The sequence below is a fragment of the Macaca thibetana genome, chromosome 11 (genome assembly GCF_024542745.1).
Source record: "Macaca thibetana thibetana isolate TM-01 chromosome 11, ASM2454274v1, whole genome shotgun sequence".
Classification (NCBI taxonomy): Eukaryota; Metazoa; Chordata; class Mammalia; order Primates; family Cercopithecidae; genus Macaca; species Macaca thibetana.
In genome coordinates this window covers 26,511,066-26,526,245 of record NC_065588.1, presented here as the reverse complement: position 1 = coordinate 26,526,245, position 15,180 = coordinate 26,511,066, and the positions used below count along the sequence as shown (strand labels likewise).

At 40.3% G+C, this 15,180-nt stretch overlaps 3 protein-coding genes across 15 annotated transcripts in view; 2 read left to right on the top strand and 1 right to left on the bottom strand.

The window, feature by feature from the left end:
* MED21 (mediator complex subunit 21) overlaps nt 1–15,180 on the bottom strand; it is a 1,150,573-nt gene that overhangs the window by 635,294 nt on the left and 500,099 nt on the right. The gene's annotated exons all lie outside the window — the stretch shown is intronic.
* BHLHE41 (basic helix-loop-helix family member e41) overlaps nt 1–15,180 on the top strand; it is a 348,201-nt gene that overhangs the window by 53,030 nt on the left and 279,991 nt on the right. The window lies entirely within an intron of this gene.
* ITPR2 (inositol 1,4,5-trisphosphate receptor type 2) overlaps nt 1–15,180 on the top strand; it is a 495,967-nt gene that overhangs the window by 418,637 nt on the left and 62,150 nt on the right. For both annotated transcript variants that reach the window (XM_050746648.1, XM_050746649.1), the window contains 2 exons: nt 390–585; nt 4,825–4,917. In XM_050746648.1, the coding sequence (XP_050602605.1) occupies nt 390–585; nt 4,825–4,917 (289 nt within the window). The remainder of the gene's footprint in view (nt 1–389; nt 586–4,824; nt 4,918–15,180) is intronic.

Here is a 15,180-nt window from a genome sequence, read left to right as displayed (position 1 = left end):
ACATATTCCAGAAGTAACTGCAGAATATCAGTAAGACCAAAAATAAAGAATAAGTAGCTCAGCTGGTAAAGTACAATATAACTTTTCTGAATTCAAATGTAAAACTAAGCTATTTTTATAATGTTTTAGTAAATTGATATTATGTTGGTTATGAAACCCACAGATTCACATTATATGTTGTGCTATATGTATCTTTACAGAAAAACAGTTTATTAATATAGTCTAGCTGGAGAAGAAATAAATACTTTGGTTCATTTTAAGGTGGTTTAGGTTATTTCTTTATATATAAACTAGAATGGTTTGCATTTGTATTTGTAATTATATTTATGTTTGTTCACCTTTTCCTCCAATGCCTTCTTTTCTTATTAGTGTTTTCTTTATCTTTGTAGCTTTTTGATTTGGTGTACAGAGAAGAGACTCTGCTGAATGTCATAAAAAGTGTCACACGAAATGGCCGCTCTATTATTCTAACTGCAGTCCTGGCTCTCATCCTCGTCTACCTGTTTTCCATTATTGGGTTCCTTTTTTTGAAGGATGACTTCACTATGGAAGTTGATAGGCTGAAAAACCGAACTCCTGTTACAGGTATTGCTATTACCACTAAATGAGGTTTCTATGATGGCAGATATGACTTGTGTGTAGCTTGTTAACAGGATTACAGATAAACACGAACGGAGGAAATGTTTTCTTTTATTCCTTTGAGAATATGTTTACAGATAAACCTGAATGGAGGAAATGTTTTCTTTTATTCCTTTGAGAATATGTTTGTTTACTACTAAGAGTCAGGAATGTGAAATACTCTTAGGCTGTATATTAGCTGTCAGTGTGTACAGGGAAATACTTACACGAGAAACATCATCCTAGCTCAGTGTCAGTAAAAAGTTTCAATAGGCTGGGCGCGGTGGCTCAAGCCTGTAATCCCAGCACTTTGGGAGGCCGAGACGGGCGGATCACAAGGTCAGGAGATCGAGACCATCCTGGCTAACCTGGTGAAACCCCGTGTCTACTAAAAAATACAAAAAACTAGCTGGGCGAGGTGGCGGGCGCCTGTAGTCCCAGCTACTTGGGAGGCTGAGGCAGGAGAATGGTATAAACCCGGGAGGCGGAGCTTGCAGTGAGCTGAGATCCGGCCACTGCACTCCAGCCTGGGCGACAGAGCGAGACTCCGTCTCAAAAAACAAAACAAAACAAACAAACAAGCAAAAAAGTTTCAATAAAGCTGAGGACACCCCCCCATCCAAAAGATAGTCAGCAACTTCAGTGCAGGATAATAACTTTAAAAATCTTTTCTTCCTCTTTTTCCCTGTCTCCCCAAAAGTAACAGCTAGCATCATTCACAATCATTATTCCATACATGTTTGATCATAGTATATAATATTATACTTAAATAATTGAAAATGATAAATGCTTTGATTTGAAACCACCAGATCATAAGAAATTTGCTCAAAATATTGAGCAAAACAAAGAAGACATGCTCAAAATATTGGGATTAATGGGCCAAATCTATCAGTGTGTGACTTTCAGAACTTTAATACTCTCTTTATTTTTGTTGCTACTGGTTAGACACCATCCATTTATAATCAATGTGATTCCTGTGGTGTTAGGCTTTATTCTCTCTGTGTTATTTTGATTTATTTATTGAGCTTTCTAAAGTGTTTTTCCCCCTTTCCTACCTTGTATTGTTTTGGTTAAGCTTCCGAAGTTTATTATTCTTTTTCCTCCTCTCCTGCTTTGCTGGGTAGAAATCATAGTTCTGCGCTTTGCTAATGGTTTCTCTGGGTGATTCTGTTGACTATGGGTTGTAGAGAATGGAAACCAAAATATGACACTCTTTCTCCTCAAGCCATTAAATATAAAACTAGGATTTAATTAGTGATGCCTGGAAAATGGTATTCTCTCTTGCCTTTAACAAACATTTCTTAATTACTAAATTGATGATATATGGTAGTATCTTTCTTAGATTATGGCATTTAAGTCTATTAGTAAGTCTCAGTCATCGAAGCACAGAATGGAAACATCATATATGTGGACTGGAAGTTATTAAACTTGAGACTGTCCTGAATTTTATACCTAGGTATTATTCTTTATTCACAAGAACATAAAGTATTTTCTGTTACTGTCTTTCTTGTTCTTCTTCCTTAAATGTTACTCTTCCCAGAATTTTACAGGTGTAAATATAGGGACCTGTGTTTGTATGTATGTGTGTGTATATATATATATAGACTGTCTGCTTCCCAAAACCTCCACATTAATTATATTAATTACTTACTAGATTTGAGGCATGATGACATTGAGTAACTCAGTACAGATTGAGTCTGAAGCTGAATCATAATTTATGAATTCAAAATGCGTGCAGCAGTTATTGTCTTATGAATCAAGTGGCAAATATTTTGTGCTCTTTAAAAAGTAACTTGGTTATCATTGTATTATGAATATAAATATTTTCCTTGGAGAAATGCCTTTTTTCTTTTTTTTTTGTTTTTTACAAAATGGACAACAGTAGACCAGAAGTTTCAAGCTCTTTATTAAAAATATATGCACATTCATATAGAATGCTGTTAAATAAGATTTTATAAATACGATGAAAACCCAGCATATGGGAACAGTTAACAAAGTTAACTGTTAAAAACCCTTGATTATTCATAGATTAAGAGTGTTTGTTTCATAGATTGAGATTATACATGACATGATGCCCTAGGAAAAACACCCTTGTTTTCACAATATTTTAAATTTCATGTCTAATGCCATATATTGTCTCTATTGATACACAGAGCTAAGTTTATTCTTTCATGTATTGAACACTATTTACTTGCAAAGTTGACTGTATATTGAGTGACATTATTGAGAACACCCCTGGGTAGCCAGTGAAATTTGGAGAGAAGTATGCAACTCTTTAGCAAATGAGAAGAAAAGATCAGAAAACCAGTTGGTGGGAGCAACGGGGAGAGGTTGAGAGTTCTAAAGCTGAATGGTAAAGCCATCACAGGGTCCTGTGAGAGGAGAGGATGGGTAATTGGCAAATGCCATTGGAAACACAGATCCTGCCTGTAGGACCAGAGGAATCTGGCTTGATAGATGAAGTAGCTGCCACTTAAGCAATGATCAAGAAATTGGTGTCTTAGAAAAGTCTGTGAACTTGGAAAGAAGGATGTGTTGAAAAGTGGAGGTGATAGTTTCTCTCACACACACCTGTCCCTCTTCCCCATTTTCAGGGCCACTCTCCTGTTTCTCACCCTTCTGTTTCTCACCTTCATTTCCACTCACCCAGAATTCTGCAGGAGCCGCCATGTAGCTTCCCCACCTGCAGCCTCTCTTCTGCCTGCCCAAATTATTCATTCCAACCACAGCTCTCACTGTCTCTCATTGGTTCACAGCCTTTGGATCTGCACTGGATGTGGGGTTCTTGGTTTAAAGTAGTGGCTGGTAGCTCTGGTCACTCTGGCTGGTCCATGCCTTTGTTGACCTCTGCGCCTTTTGTCAGACAAATTGCACCTGGAATCCCCCCTTTGCTCCCTGCCTTACCTTGATGAATCTAAGTCCTATGACTCCTTTAGATGGATCCTTTTCCAAAAAGCTTTCTGTTTTTTTTCCCCCTCCTAGAATTCACTTCTTCCTCCTCTAATGTATTACATTAAAAAAAAATCTGTACTTCACTCTCTCCATTCAATTGTAGGGTCCACAGATTTATCTCCATGTCCTCTAGTTGACAGTTGTTCTCCCAAGCCTCAGCTCTGGGCCTGTGGAGCCTAGCAGGATGCTTCAGTAAGTAAGGGAATGCTTTAAGTAAGGGAATGGCCACAGGGCATACTCCTCTCCTCTCACTTTCTGACCCCCACACCCACCCACCCTCAACTCAGGGCTAATGGAGATGTGCCCACCCTCAGGGGATGGAGGTAAATCTGTGGACCCTTTCTGGGGAGGACACTAGCTCTCTCAGCCTCACTCTGCCTCCTCATGTTTCCTCCAAACTCCAGCTTTCCTTTGCCACTTCTACCCCATCTCAGCTGATGAGTCAGAGTCAGGGTAACCATGGTGTGGCATTGCTGGGAAATGCACGCCAATACTGCTACAACCTTTGTTGGATCCACTCTTGTCTCTCCATCATAAAGATTTCCCTTGATGGCTCTATGTGAAAAATAGGTTTGAGAGGAACCTCTTTACTTCATATTTGTTACTAACAGAAACACTTTTAAAAACGAAACATTGTTTCATACGAATAGGAGGGTGCCTATTTTCTATTCTGTTCTGGGTCAGGAAAATAGGTGGTGAGCCAGGAAGCAGATAGATTCCTGGGGACTATGGAAGAACAGAAGATCCTGAACACAGATCTGGCAGAAGATTCTTGCTCCCCAAGGCATATGATGCCCTTAGTTCCCTAGAGCCTGTACCTGACCATTAGAACCACTACCAGCAGCAGTCCCTGCCTCAGCTGTAGGGACCAGTGGCTTAGGGCTCAGGGACTGCTAACTGCATTGAGGGAAATACGTTCCTGGCATCCCAAGTCAGAACCCTGAATGAGTTTGCCCATAGAAACGTTATTACACATGGTTGTAAAGGTCTACAGTATTAATACTTTATCTCAACCACTTAAAAAAGGTATAAAAGCCTTTTAGTGGGTTGGGCTATGAACCTATTCTCCATTTATAAAATTGCTTCAATAGGCAAAACTGTGTTCAGAATTCCATACTAACTTCCTAGGACTTTAGGAACACAGCTAAGTTGTAGTATGAATGGCTTTAATTTACATATCTTTAGAACTGTAGTTTCAGTTTTCATCAGGTGCATATTTGACTCTATATTATGTACTACTTTGTATTTTCTTAGGCAGTCATCAAGTGCCTACCATGACTTTAACTACCATGATGGAAGCATGTGCCAAGGAGAACTGTTCACCCACAATTCCAGCTTCAAATACAGGTTTGTATAAAGGACTCTGGGTCAGTATGAACTTGATATCTCTGAAGTTTTATTTGGTAAATATTATTACGTCTTAGGGAGTTGCTCTACAAATTTCATGATGGACTGAAATAGAAGAATAGAGGGTAAAAGAACCAAGATGATTTGAACTGGAGAAAAGATTCCCACATTGGTCATTCTGTACCCCTCTCCTGTCCCTTGTATTGTTTCTATTCAGGAGGATTCAGCACATTTACCCTGTGGTATGTGCTGCTGAAGATTCTATTACCATATTGCAAACCACACTGAGTCCCTTTTAAAAAGCTGTGTAGCCTTTAACACAGGATAGGGAAGAGCATGGGCTTATAACTCAAAAGAATTGGTAATAATCCTGGACCTCACACCCTATAGCTCTATGTCTTGGACAAGTTATGCAAATTTCCTGGACTTTGTTCAGATGACTTGCCTGCCTATCTCTCTCTCTCTAGAGAGAGAATGAGAATGAAACTTTCCCTTCCTCCACAGGATCAAATGGAACCACACATACAAAAATAATTTTTTAAACTATGAATTGATCTCATAGGATGTGGCAGTTTGGAAACTATGGCATATGTGATATTTAATGAACTGTAGAAGTTAGTGATCTGTTTCCTGAAGCAGCAAAGATTTAGGGAGTTTATGTCTTCAAATATCTCAAGGGTTGTCATATACAAAAAGGAGCAGATTTAGTAGGAGTTGATGTGTTGTATCTACAGAAGGCAAAGTTAGACTTAGGACAGATAAGGGAAGAAAGAGTTAAGCATAGTGTAGGTGTGGAGTTCCCCAGTTTCCATTTGGGACCACACTGTTTGTCTGGTCATAATGATAGTGCTTTCTTTCCTAAACGTGCTTTTCCTTGAGATGTTGGACTATTGATTGAGGAATAATGAATAGACCCTTCTACTGACAAATATTTTATGCTTTTTGACCTAAAGAGAGAATTAAGCACCTGAAATACATTCCATCCAGTGTCCCAGCAGCCATAGGCACTGTGGGCAGCTGTCACCAGAACTTCTCTCCCCTGCTGCCTGCTCTCCCAGTCAAGGCTCACAATAAGAACCAGCTCATTCTTGACTCGTATAGCATTATTGTGCTCTGCAGTTTGTAAAATCCTGTTATTTGCATCCTCCAGTCTAAACACCTCCAATTTCTTCAACCTTCCTCACATACTGTAACAGTGACTACTGCCATGACACTCCAGGGCAAGCAGTTGAAAGGTGCTATCTTATTCTGGATACTGGAGTTTAGAACCACATCACACTCTTGACCCATATTTGGCTGACCGTTGGCTAAAATGCCATCCTTCACTGGTTCAACTGTCAAGTCATAAACAGCCACCCTGTTCTCATATAATTAGGAGTTTGGGACTTCAAATAGAAGCCCATGCATTTTTTTCTATATATTTTTGCCAGCCCATAATCCCAGGATATCCCAGTTTGACCAATGAATAGATCAGGAGGTCTTTGCCCAGATGATCTCCAGGTTTCAGGTCCCTTCCAGTTCTAATGTGCCACAAGCCTCACAGTGTCTGTATGGATCCTGATTCTGTCAAGCAATATATTTATTCTCCCTCATGTCCTCAAGTTTGACACACCCTTAGACAGAAGATGGCAAACTATGTCCCATGGGAAAATATGACTTGCCCTAGTTTTATACAGCCCTAGAGCTAAGAATGATTGTAAAATTTTTATTTTTATTTTTCAAGAAAAACATGTGAGGGAAACTGTATGTAAGCCTAAGATATTTGCCATCTGGCTACAGATTTTTTTTTTTTTTTTGCCAGCCTCTGTTCTAGAAGATTTCCATTAAAGGTGCCAGAAATGCACAGGACAGCAGCGCAGTGCTAAGCTCTAGAACATGCTCTCACATGGACACGGTTGCATTTTGTGCAATTCTTCAGTTGCATAGAAATCTCTCTTAAATAAACTGTTAATATCATTCAGCCCATGTTTCTCTATCTTTTTTGAAATGATATCATGAGACTCTTTATCAAAGACTTTTTGCCAAAGCCCAGATACATGATGTCTGCTACGTTTCTAATTTGAGGTTAGTCTGAACACGTACTGAATGCGCTGATAGCGTGGGTTGGTCCTAACTCACGCTGTCTCTTTAGTGATCCACTTTAGTATCTTATCTTGGTGTCAAACAGCATTTTTCATCAGCTTGCAGGGTCTGTCACAGTCTCAAATTCAGCTCTACAGGTGTCCCTCATTTTCCATCATTATCCATGACTTTTTAAAAAATCACTTTTTAAAAAGATATTTTGAAAACTTGAACATAGTTGAAATAGCTGGGTAAAATTAAATGACTCTTGGGATCTCTTTGGCCACCTCAGAGTTCAAATGATTGTCATCAGTATTTATTTCTTTTTCAATTCACCATTTTCTCCCTTAACAGAGTATGAAAAATAATATGTTAAAAAGTTTATTATTAACTTTTTATTATTTCATTTTAACAACATGGTTCCAAGTATCAGTGGCCCTATGCTTGCATTGGTCTTCTCTCTCTGAATATTTCTTTACTATTGTTTCCTTTATTTTAAAGCAAATATACTTTAACTGTGGTTTGATTTCAAGACAAAATATTGCTTTGCTAGTGAACCAACAACAAAGTTAGTATTCCTTCTTCCAGAGTGTACAGAGAGGGCTGACCCAGTGGGCCCAGAAGAGGATCTGAGTCTCACCCAGTGTGGTAGCCAGGGCTCCCAAGGCACAGACAGAGAGAACTGCCAGGGCCACTCTCGTAGAATGAGGTCTTCCAGGTCATTCATAGTGTGAGACTCCCCCAGGATGGTTAACTGCCCAGCTCTGTGTAATCCTGCAAATGTTAGGCTTTATACAGCTCCCCAGGCATGACTGTTGATGCTCAACCAAATGGTCTATTGTAATTATTTCACATGTTAATACTATTGTGACATTTTGATCTTAAAATTTAAAAAGTAAATACTTTTAGAAAACAGGAGAGTAGTTAAGTCTACTCGGTATAAACCTTGATGATGAGGATGATAATATAATAAAAGCCTTGTATATTCATTCCTTCATTAATTCTTTCATATAGTTACATTTGTTGAGCCCCTACTCTGGGCCAGCCACCATGCTAGATGAGGACACAGTGTTGAATAAACAAACATGATTCTGGCCTTTATAGAACTTATAGTAAGGGAAACATAAAAAGTTATAAGATAAGGTGAGTATTACTAGCAGTGCTATGGCTGATCATCACAATAGAGATTGGCTGTTGGGAGATTAGACAGAGAGACCTTTCTTTTTCTTTTTGAGATGGAGTCTTGCTCTGTCGCCCAGGCTGGAGTGTGGTGGCACAATCTCGGCTCACTGCAAACTCTGCCTCCCGGGTTCACACCATTCTCCTGCCTCAGCCTCCCGAGTAGCTGGGACTACAGGCGCCCGCCACCACGCCCAGCCAATTTTTTGTATTTTTAGTAGAGACGGGGTTTCACCGTGTTAGCCAGGATGGTCTCAATCTCCTGACCTCGTGATCCGCCTGCCTCGGCCCCCCAAAGTGCTGGGATTACAGGTGTGAGCCACCGCGCCCGGCCGACAGAGAGACCTTTCTAAGAGGAATTACTTAAGTTGAGACTTGGAGGATGAGAAGGAACTAGTCAGGCCAAGAGGAGGGAGAAGTGTGTTCAGGGCACATGGAACATCCGAGAGTGAACGCCCTGAGACATGTTCAAGGATGTGGAGAAGGCTTACTCATTTCAGGTACTGTGCTGAGCACATTGTGTGCATTATGTCACTTAATTATCACAACAACCCTGTGAGATAGATAGATACTACTAGTTATCCTTACATTTTAGGTAAGGGCCTAAGGAAAGAGGCATTAAATAGGTTGCCAAGATCACATAGGTAGTTAGTCAATATATATCGACATAGATTTCAAAGCCTAGGTTCCAACCTTCTGTCTTATTGCCTCCAAATTAAAGGATCACTATAAATTATTTTTTCCCTAACAAAAATTTGAGATTATTTCATTTCACTGAGTATGTTTGGATAGATTTTCTTTAAGCCTTTCTTTATACCTACTAAAGGCAATTTCTTGAATATAAATATTCTTTATTACATATTTATGAACTGGAGTTTATTTTGTCCCCACCCCTACCCCAACCCCCCAGGAACATCTGACAATGTCTAGAGACATGTCTGGTTGTCACAACTGGGATGGGGTGCTACTGGCATCTAGTGGGTAGAGTTCAGGGAAGCTGCCAAGTATCCCGCATTGCACAGGACAGCCCACAACAAAGAATCATCCAGCCCAAAATATTAATAATGTTAAGCTTGATAAACTGTTATTCATGAACCTGAATACAAACTCTTATAAAAGGCTTCCCAGGAAACCCTCTATAACCTGCACTTCACCTAATATATTACACAAAGAACATCATTTCTCCTTCCTATGGACAAATGGTGACTTGTTCCTCCCAGGCACATTGGAGAAGGTCTCCATCTTTTAGGCTGCAGCAGAGCTAGGAGTTGGGGGAAGAGGTGGAGATGATTTTGTAAGGATAGCTGCCAGAGTAGGGAGGAAAGCGAGCATTCCATCTGGAGAGTGGAGGAGTTTCATCTCTGGAGGTGTGTCACAGATACTGCTGGAAGCCAGAGATGGTGGCAATAGCTTTTCACAATTGGGGAGTATTCCTCCATCAGTAATGAAAATACAGGAATGCCTGTATTAATCTGCTCTTTCTCCCATACACTTTTTGTATTTGGCATTGTGAGTGATAAAATTCATCTGTTTGAAAATGTTATGGATTTGATCTGCTAGCCTTTGCCACTTTTAAATTTTGACTGCATGTAGTTAACTGCAAAAGTAGAGTGAAAGCTAGAACCTGGGGTTTGTTGTGCAGCATGTGTCACTTAAATTTAAAAATAACTTCTATGTCTAAGACCAGGATTAAATTTTAACTTGCAAACCCTAGTGTGCATCTGTGACAGCCTTAGTTTGTTACCTTGTGGACAGCAGGTCCATGTTACAAAAGGCGCAGACATACACAGTAGCTTAATAACAAGCCTCACGGTGACTAGGAGGCAGAGTGGCCAGCTCCCTCGGAGGGCTCCTGTGGATGCAGGGAAGGTCATTGTCCCAGTGCCAGAAAATTCACACAGTAACTGGCAACCAACTGTGTTTAAAAAAAAAAAAAAGTTCATATTTCATTTGCTGCAGACCTCCCTGGTTCCTGAACAAAAATATTCACCTTAAAAAAACCAAGGCCTTTTTGCAACAATTTACAAAACACAATTATAGTTATTTTACAAGTAAAAATCATTTGAATGTACAGGAAAAAGGACAAAGTTCACAGACACTTAACATTTATGAATAATTCAAATTTAATATGTTTGGGTATTTTACTTTAATAGAAAAGATTGATGAATACCGAAACCAGCCAGCCTTAATGCATTCTACATTTTCGCTTCCCACTGGGTCCCCAGTGTTTTACTTTTTTTTTCTCGTTAAAATTTTTATTTCTTGTTATTTATTTATTTTTCCAGCAGTACTGACAGTTTGGATCTAGTTGAAATTTTTAAAATCAGCATTTCCACCAATGAATTGATTATAATTAAAGCTTAAGACTAACAAGCACGAGGTTTGTTCTTTCTCTCTCTCTTTCTCTTTCCTTCCTTCCTTCCTTCCTTCCTTCCTTCCTTCCTTCTTTTCTTTTCTTTTCTTTTCTTTTCTTTTCTTTCTTTTCTTTCTTTCTTTCTTTTTTGAGACCGAGTCTCGCTCTGTCATCTAGGCTGGAGTACAATGGCGCAATCTCAGCTCATTGCAACCTCCACTTCCCGGGTTCAAGTGATTCTCCTGCCTTAGCCACCTGAGTGGCTGGGATTACAGGCATGTGCCACCATACCTGGCTAATTTTTGTATTTTAGTAGAGAAGGTATTTCACCATGTTGACCAGGCTGGTCTTGAACTCCTGACCTCAGGTGTTCCACCCACAAGAGGTGTCCATTTGCATTCATACTTTCAAACGAGTCTCAGCGACAATCCCTTGTTTTCTAAGAAACCATAACACTGAATAATTTAATTATTAAAGCAGAAAAATGGCATTATTAAATACTGTTATTCAAGCATGGCCAATATTTTTTAAAATTTATAGATTAACACGTCAGATTAGAGGGAACTGTTTTAGAGCCACTAAAATATGTTTGTATTCCTTCCCTCATATAAAAGATTTTATTTGCATTATAAATTAAGAAAAAATACTGTATTTTACTAGTCAACTGAAAATGAGGATTTTATTTAACCTCATAGAATTCAAGCATAGAATTTGTTGATTGTTTTAAAACCAAAACTTTTCATAAGATTTAACTACCATCTCTCAGTAAGGATAATTGCGATAGCTAGAATGTATTGAATCCCAACTATACGCCAAGTACTGTTCTAAGTCCTTCATAGGTGTATATTTAGTTCTTTTAAATGTCTCCACATTAAAAGTCTATTTTCACTAATTCTTTCCTTTTGTTTGTAAGCAATATGTTCTCTCCCTTCTTCTTTTTTTTACATTTTTAATTTTTAATTTTTTTTTGAGATGGAGTTTTGCTCTTGTTGCCCAGGCTGGAATACAATGGCACGATCCTGGCTCACTGCAACCTCTGCCTCCCAGGTTCACGTGATTCTCCTGCCTCAGCCTCCTGAGTAGCTAGCATTACAGGCTTGTGCCACCATGCTCAGCTAATTTTTGTATGTTTAGTAGAGACAGGGTTTCACCATGTTGGCCAGGCTGTTCTTGAACTCCTGACCTCAGGTAGTCTGCCCGCCTCAGCCTCCCTAAGTGCTGGGGTTACAGGCATAAGCCACTGCACCTGGCCCTCTCCCTTCTTTTATAACTACCCCTGTGTTTATCATTACTTCATGGCCACCATCAACTGGACCATTGTTCTTACCTCTGAAATCTTTTCCTTGTCATCATCTGTTCTCTCTCTCTCTCTTCCTACACACATCTTAGGTCCTAATTCAACCTTCCTCTGGGTTTTCTTATTCCCCAGAACTCATATCCTACTAGTCTCCTTTCTTTAATGCCAAATTTTTCTGTAAAACAGTTGACCGACCCTCTCTCCTTTAATTTCTGCACGGCTTTTTCTCTACTATTTGCCTTCTTCCTACTGTTTCCTGATGACCCTATTGTTTAATCCAGTGACCGTTTCTTTGCTTCTCATTGCCTTTGACTATTCTGCAATTTTGACATCTTTAAAATTACTGTCTTCCTTAATTTGGATCACAGTATCCTCTGAACTCTCTTGTCCTCTCTGACGTTTAAAAATGTTTTATCGTCTTCTCATTCTATAAACATACAAATCATCTGAGATGCTTTCCTTGCCTTCATCAAAACACCCTACATCCAGTTCTTCCTTCTAAATGGCCTATTTATGTGGTCTAATGGGACGATCCTTCTCCTAAGTCACCCATGGCTGGGAGGCCTCAGAGTTGTATTTAATGCTGCCTTCCCCCTTCTGCCTACAGTTCTATCGGCTTCCTTTCATTCATCCTTTGCCTCTTCTCTCCCATTACCCTAGTTGAGGCTCATAGAACATCATGCCTGAATTATTGCAACTGCCTCCTAAGTGGTCCTTCCACCTCCAGTCATTCTTTCCTCTTCAATTCATCCAGTATATCACCCCTAGACTATTTGTCAGAAATCACCGCCTTGAATATTTCCTCCCCTACCCCAACTCAGGCTTTCCATGATGCTCCATTACCTGCCCAATAAAATCCAAACTCCCTACAGCTTCACAGAGAGCTCCCAGTTTATTGCTCCAGCTTCGTCTTCCACTCCTCTCACCCATACTTACTGGTTTATTTGCTGTTCGTCATACAAGCATACATTTTTCTACCTCTGGGGCGTTCTGTCCCTGGCATGTGAAATGCCTTTCTACTCAAGTCTTAGAACATTGACGAGTCAAGGCAAACTCAATTCTACTACTTAATATAGAGTCTACATTAATTAGAGGGACTCCCCTCTAATTATCTGTGTACAGTTTCTCTCCCTATTTCTATCTCTTTGCATCACTGCTACTTCTGCATTTTTGTTTGTTTGTTGTTTGCTTGTTTTTTTTTCCCTTTTAAAAATTTTTTTATTATACTTTAAGTTCTAGGGTACATGTACACAACGTGCAGATTTGTTACATATGTATAAATGTGCCATATTGGTGTGCTGCACCCATTAACTCATCATTTACATTAGCATCTCCTAATGCTATCCCTCCCTCCTCCCCGATCCCCACTTCGCACAATAGGCCCCGGTGTGTGATGTTCCCCTTCCTGTGTCTGAGTGTTCTCATTGTTCAATTCCCACCTATGAGTGAGAACATGCGGTGTTTGGTTTTCTGTTCTTGTGATAGTTTGCTGAGAATTCTGGGTTTTTTTTTTAAGAGACAGAGTCTCTCTGTCACCCAGGCTGGAGTGCAGTGGTGTGATTATAGCTCACTGCAGTCTCCAGCGTTTGGGCTCATGTGACCCTCCCCCTTCAGCCTCCTGAGTAGCAGAGCCTACACATGTGTATCACCATGCCTGGCTTCCACTTCTGTGTCTTTTACTGCATGCGAATTTGTCTGGTACATGTTTTATCTTGTACTGTTTCACCAACTAGCTGGAAAGCCACCTTACCCTGTTGAAAGTCTTCCAGTGTCTCCCCCTAATTTCAGGATTAAGTTTAAATTCTTCAGCTTGATGTATGAGCCTCCTCATGACCTGGTACCCTCTTGCGTTTCTTCTCACACCTCCCACACCCTTCTGCGTTTACCAAAGTCCCAGTCATTCCCAACTTCCTGAGTTTCCCAAAACACCCCACATGCTTTCGTGCCTGTTTGCCTTTGTTCATCCACAGGATGAACAAAGGCCTGGAATGTCTTCCCTCATTGATTTTACTGGCCAATCTTGACCCTCTTTCAAAATCCAACTCAGGTGATACCCCCTTCAGGATACTGATGCCCCCGTCTGTGAGATGTGCATCTGTTTTGCCTCCGCAGCATCCTGTGATACTGCACTGCCCCTGTTCAGCTGCTGACCCACCTTTCCTAGGGACTGTAAATTTTCTGCAGATGGGACACTTCCGTCCTTCTCCCATATATTCCTAGCACCTCATCCAGCGGCTGCTGGAGTAGTGAAAGGAGGCAGGTGTGGCATGGGCAAGGCCAGCTGATCACACAGGTAACCACAAGGTGGCATTTACTAGATGAATTTACCATGACTCAGAGCCTGACTTTCAGGCTGGATGCCTGGTAACTTGGCTTACCATATTGAGAGTGGCTGCATCTCAGGAAGGTAAACCTTATTAACCGAAGGCATAGAGGCTCCTCTATAAAATCAGCGTGCCTGTGTACTGATTATCTTGAACAGGATGATTGCTGGCATTGACCTGACCGGGGTGTTCTCCTCTCATTTACATGCCACACAGAAAACAAATTCTCTCGTTATAGATTTTCAGCCAATTCCTTTTATTTCACAATGGCTAATCACATGAATTGTGTGTGGATTTTACTGAGCTCACCTCTTAGAGAACAATCTTATTTCTAAATTCTTGGAGAGAGGTAGAAACCCTCTCCTGTAGTGTTTACGTGCTGATTAATCTGACATTTACTAAGCCTTTAGCAAACACTTGTTGTGACATGACCAGGTAGTTCCTGAATGAATAAATGAATGCAGATCGTGACACTAGATAGACGGCAGTGATGGAAAGTCCAGTTGTGGCAAAGTAGCATGTAGACATGCTCCACATGACCTGATTATTGGAAAATGATTTTCCCCTTAAAAGCTCCTTTTGATCTCTTACACATTTCTGACTCTTTTTCCTCATATTCTTCTCAGCCATCATGTTGGCATCTACTGCCGTGTATGGGGGAACCTCACTAGCACATTCCAGACTGAGCTTCCCCCACCCTTGGTCTGGCTTCCTTGTCTGCCCTGCTGCTCTGATTGCTCTCACCACAGGCCCTACCTCTTCCCCATTTCTCCTTCCTCCAAAGGAGTTCTAGTTCTCCTGCTGTTTAAATCAGAATATGCCTTGGACTCGGTACTAAGGTAAGTGACCAAGCACAGATTCTGCTGACGTCTCTGATGCTGCATTTTGAACTCGCGCCTTCGTCTCTGACTTCAGCCCTCCTCTCGAGGTGTATTCCAGCATGTTTTGAAAGGAAACAGCTCCAAAGAAAGTAAAAATATCAGGATCCCTTATCCGTAGGATGTTAAAATAAAGTCGGCTCAGAAGAGGACAATTAGCCTTTTCTTAAC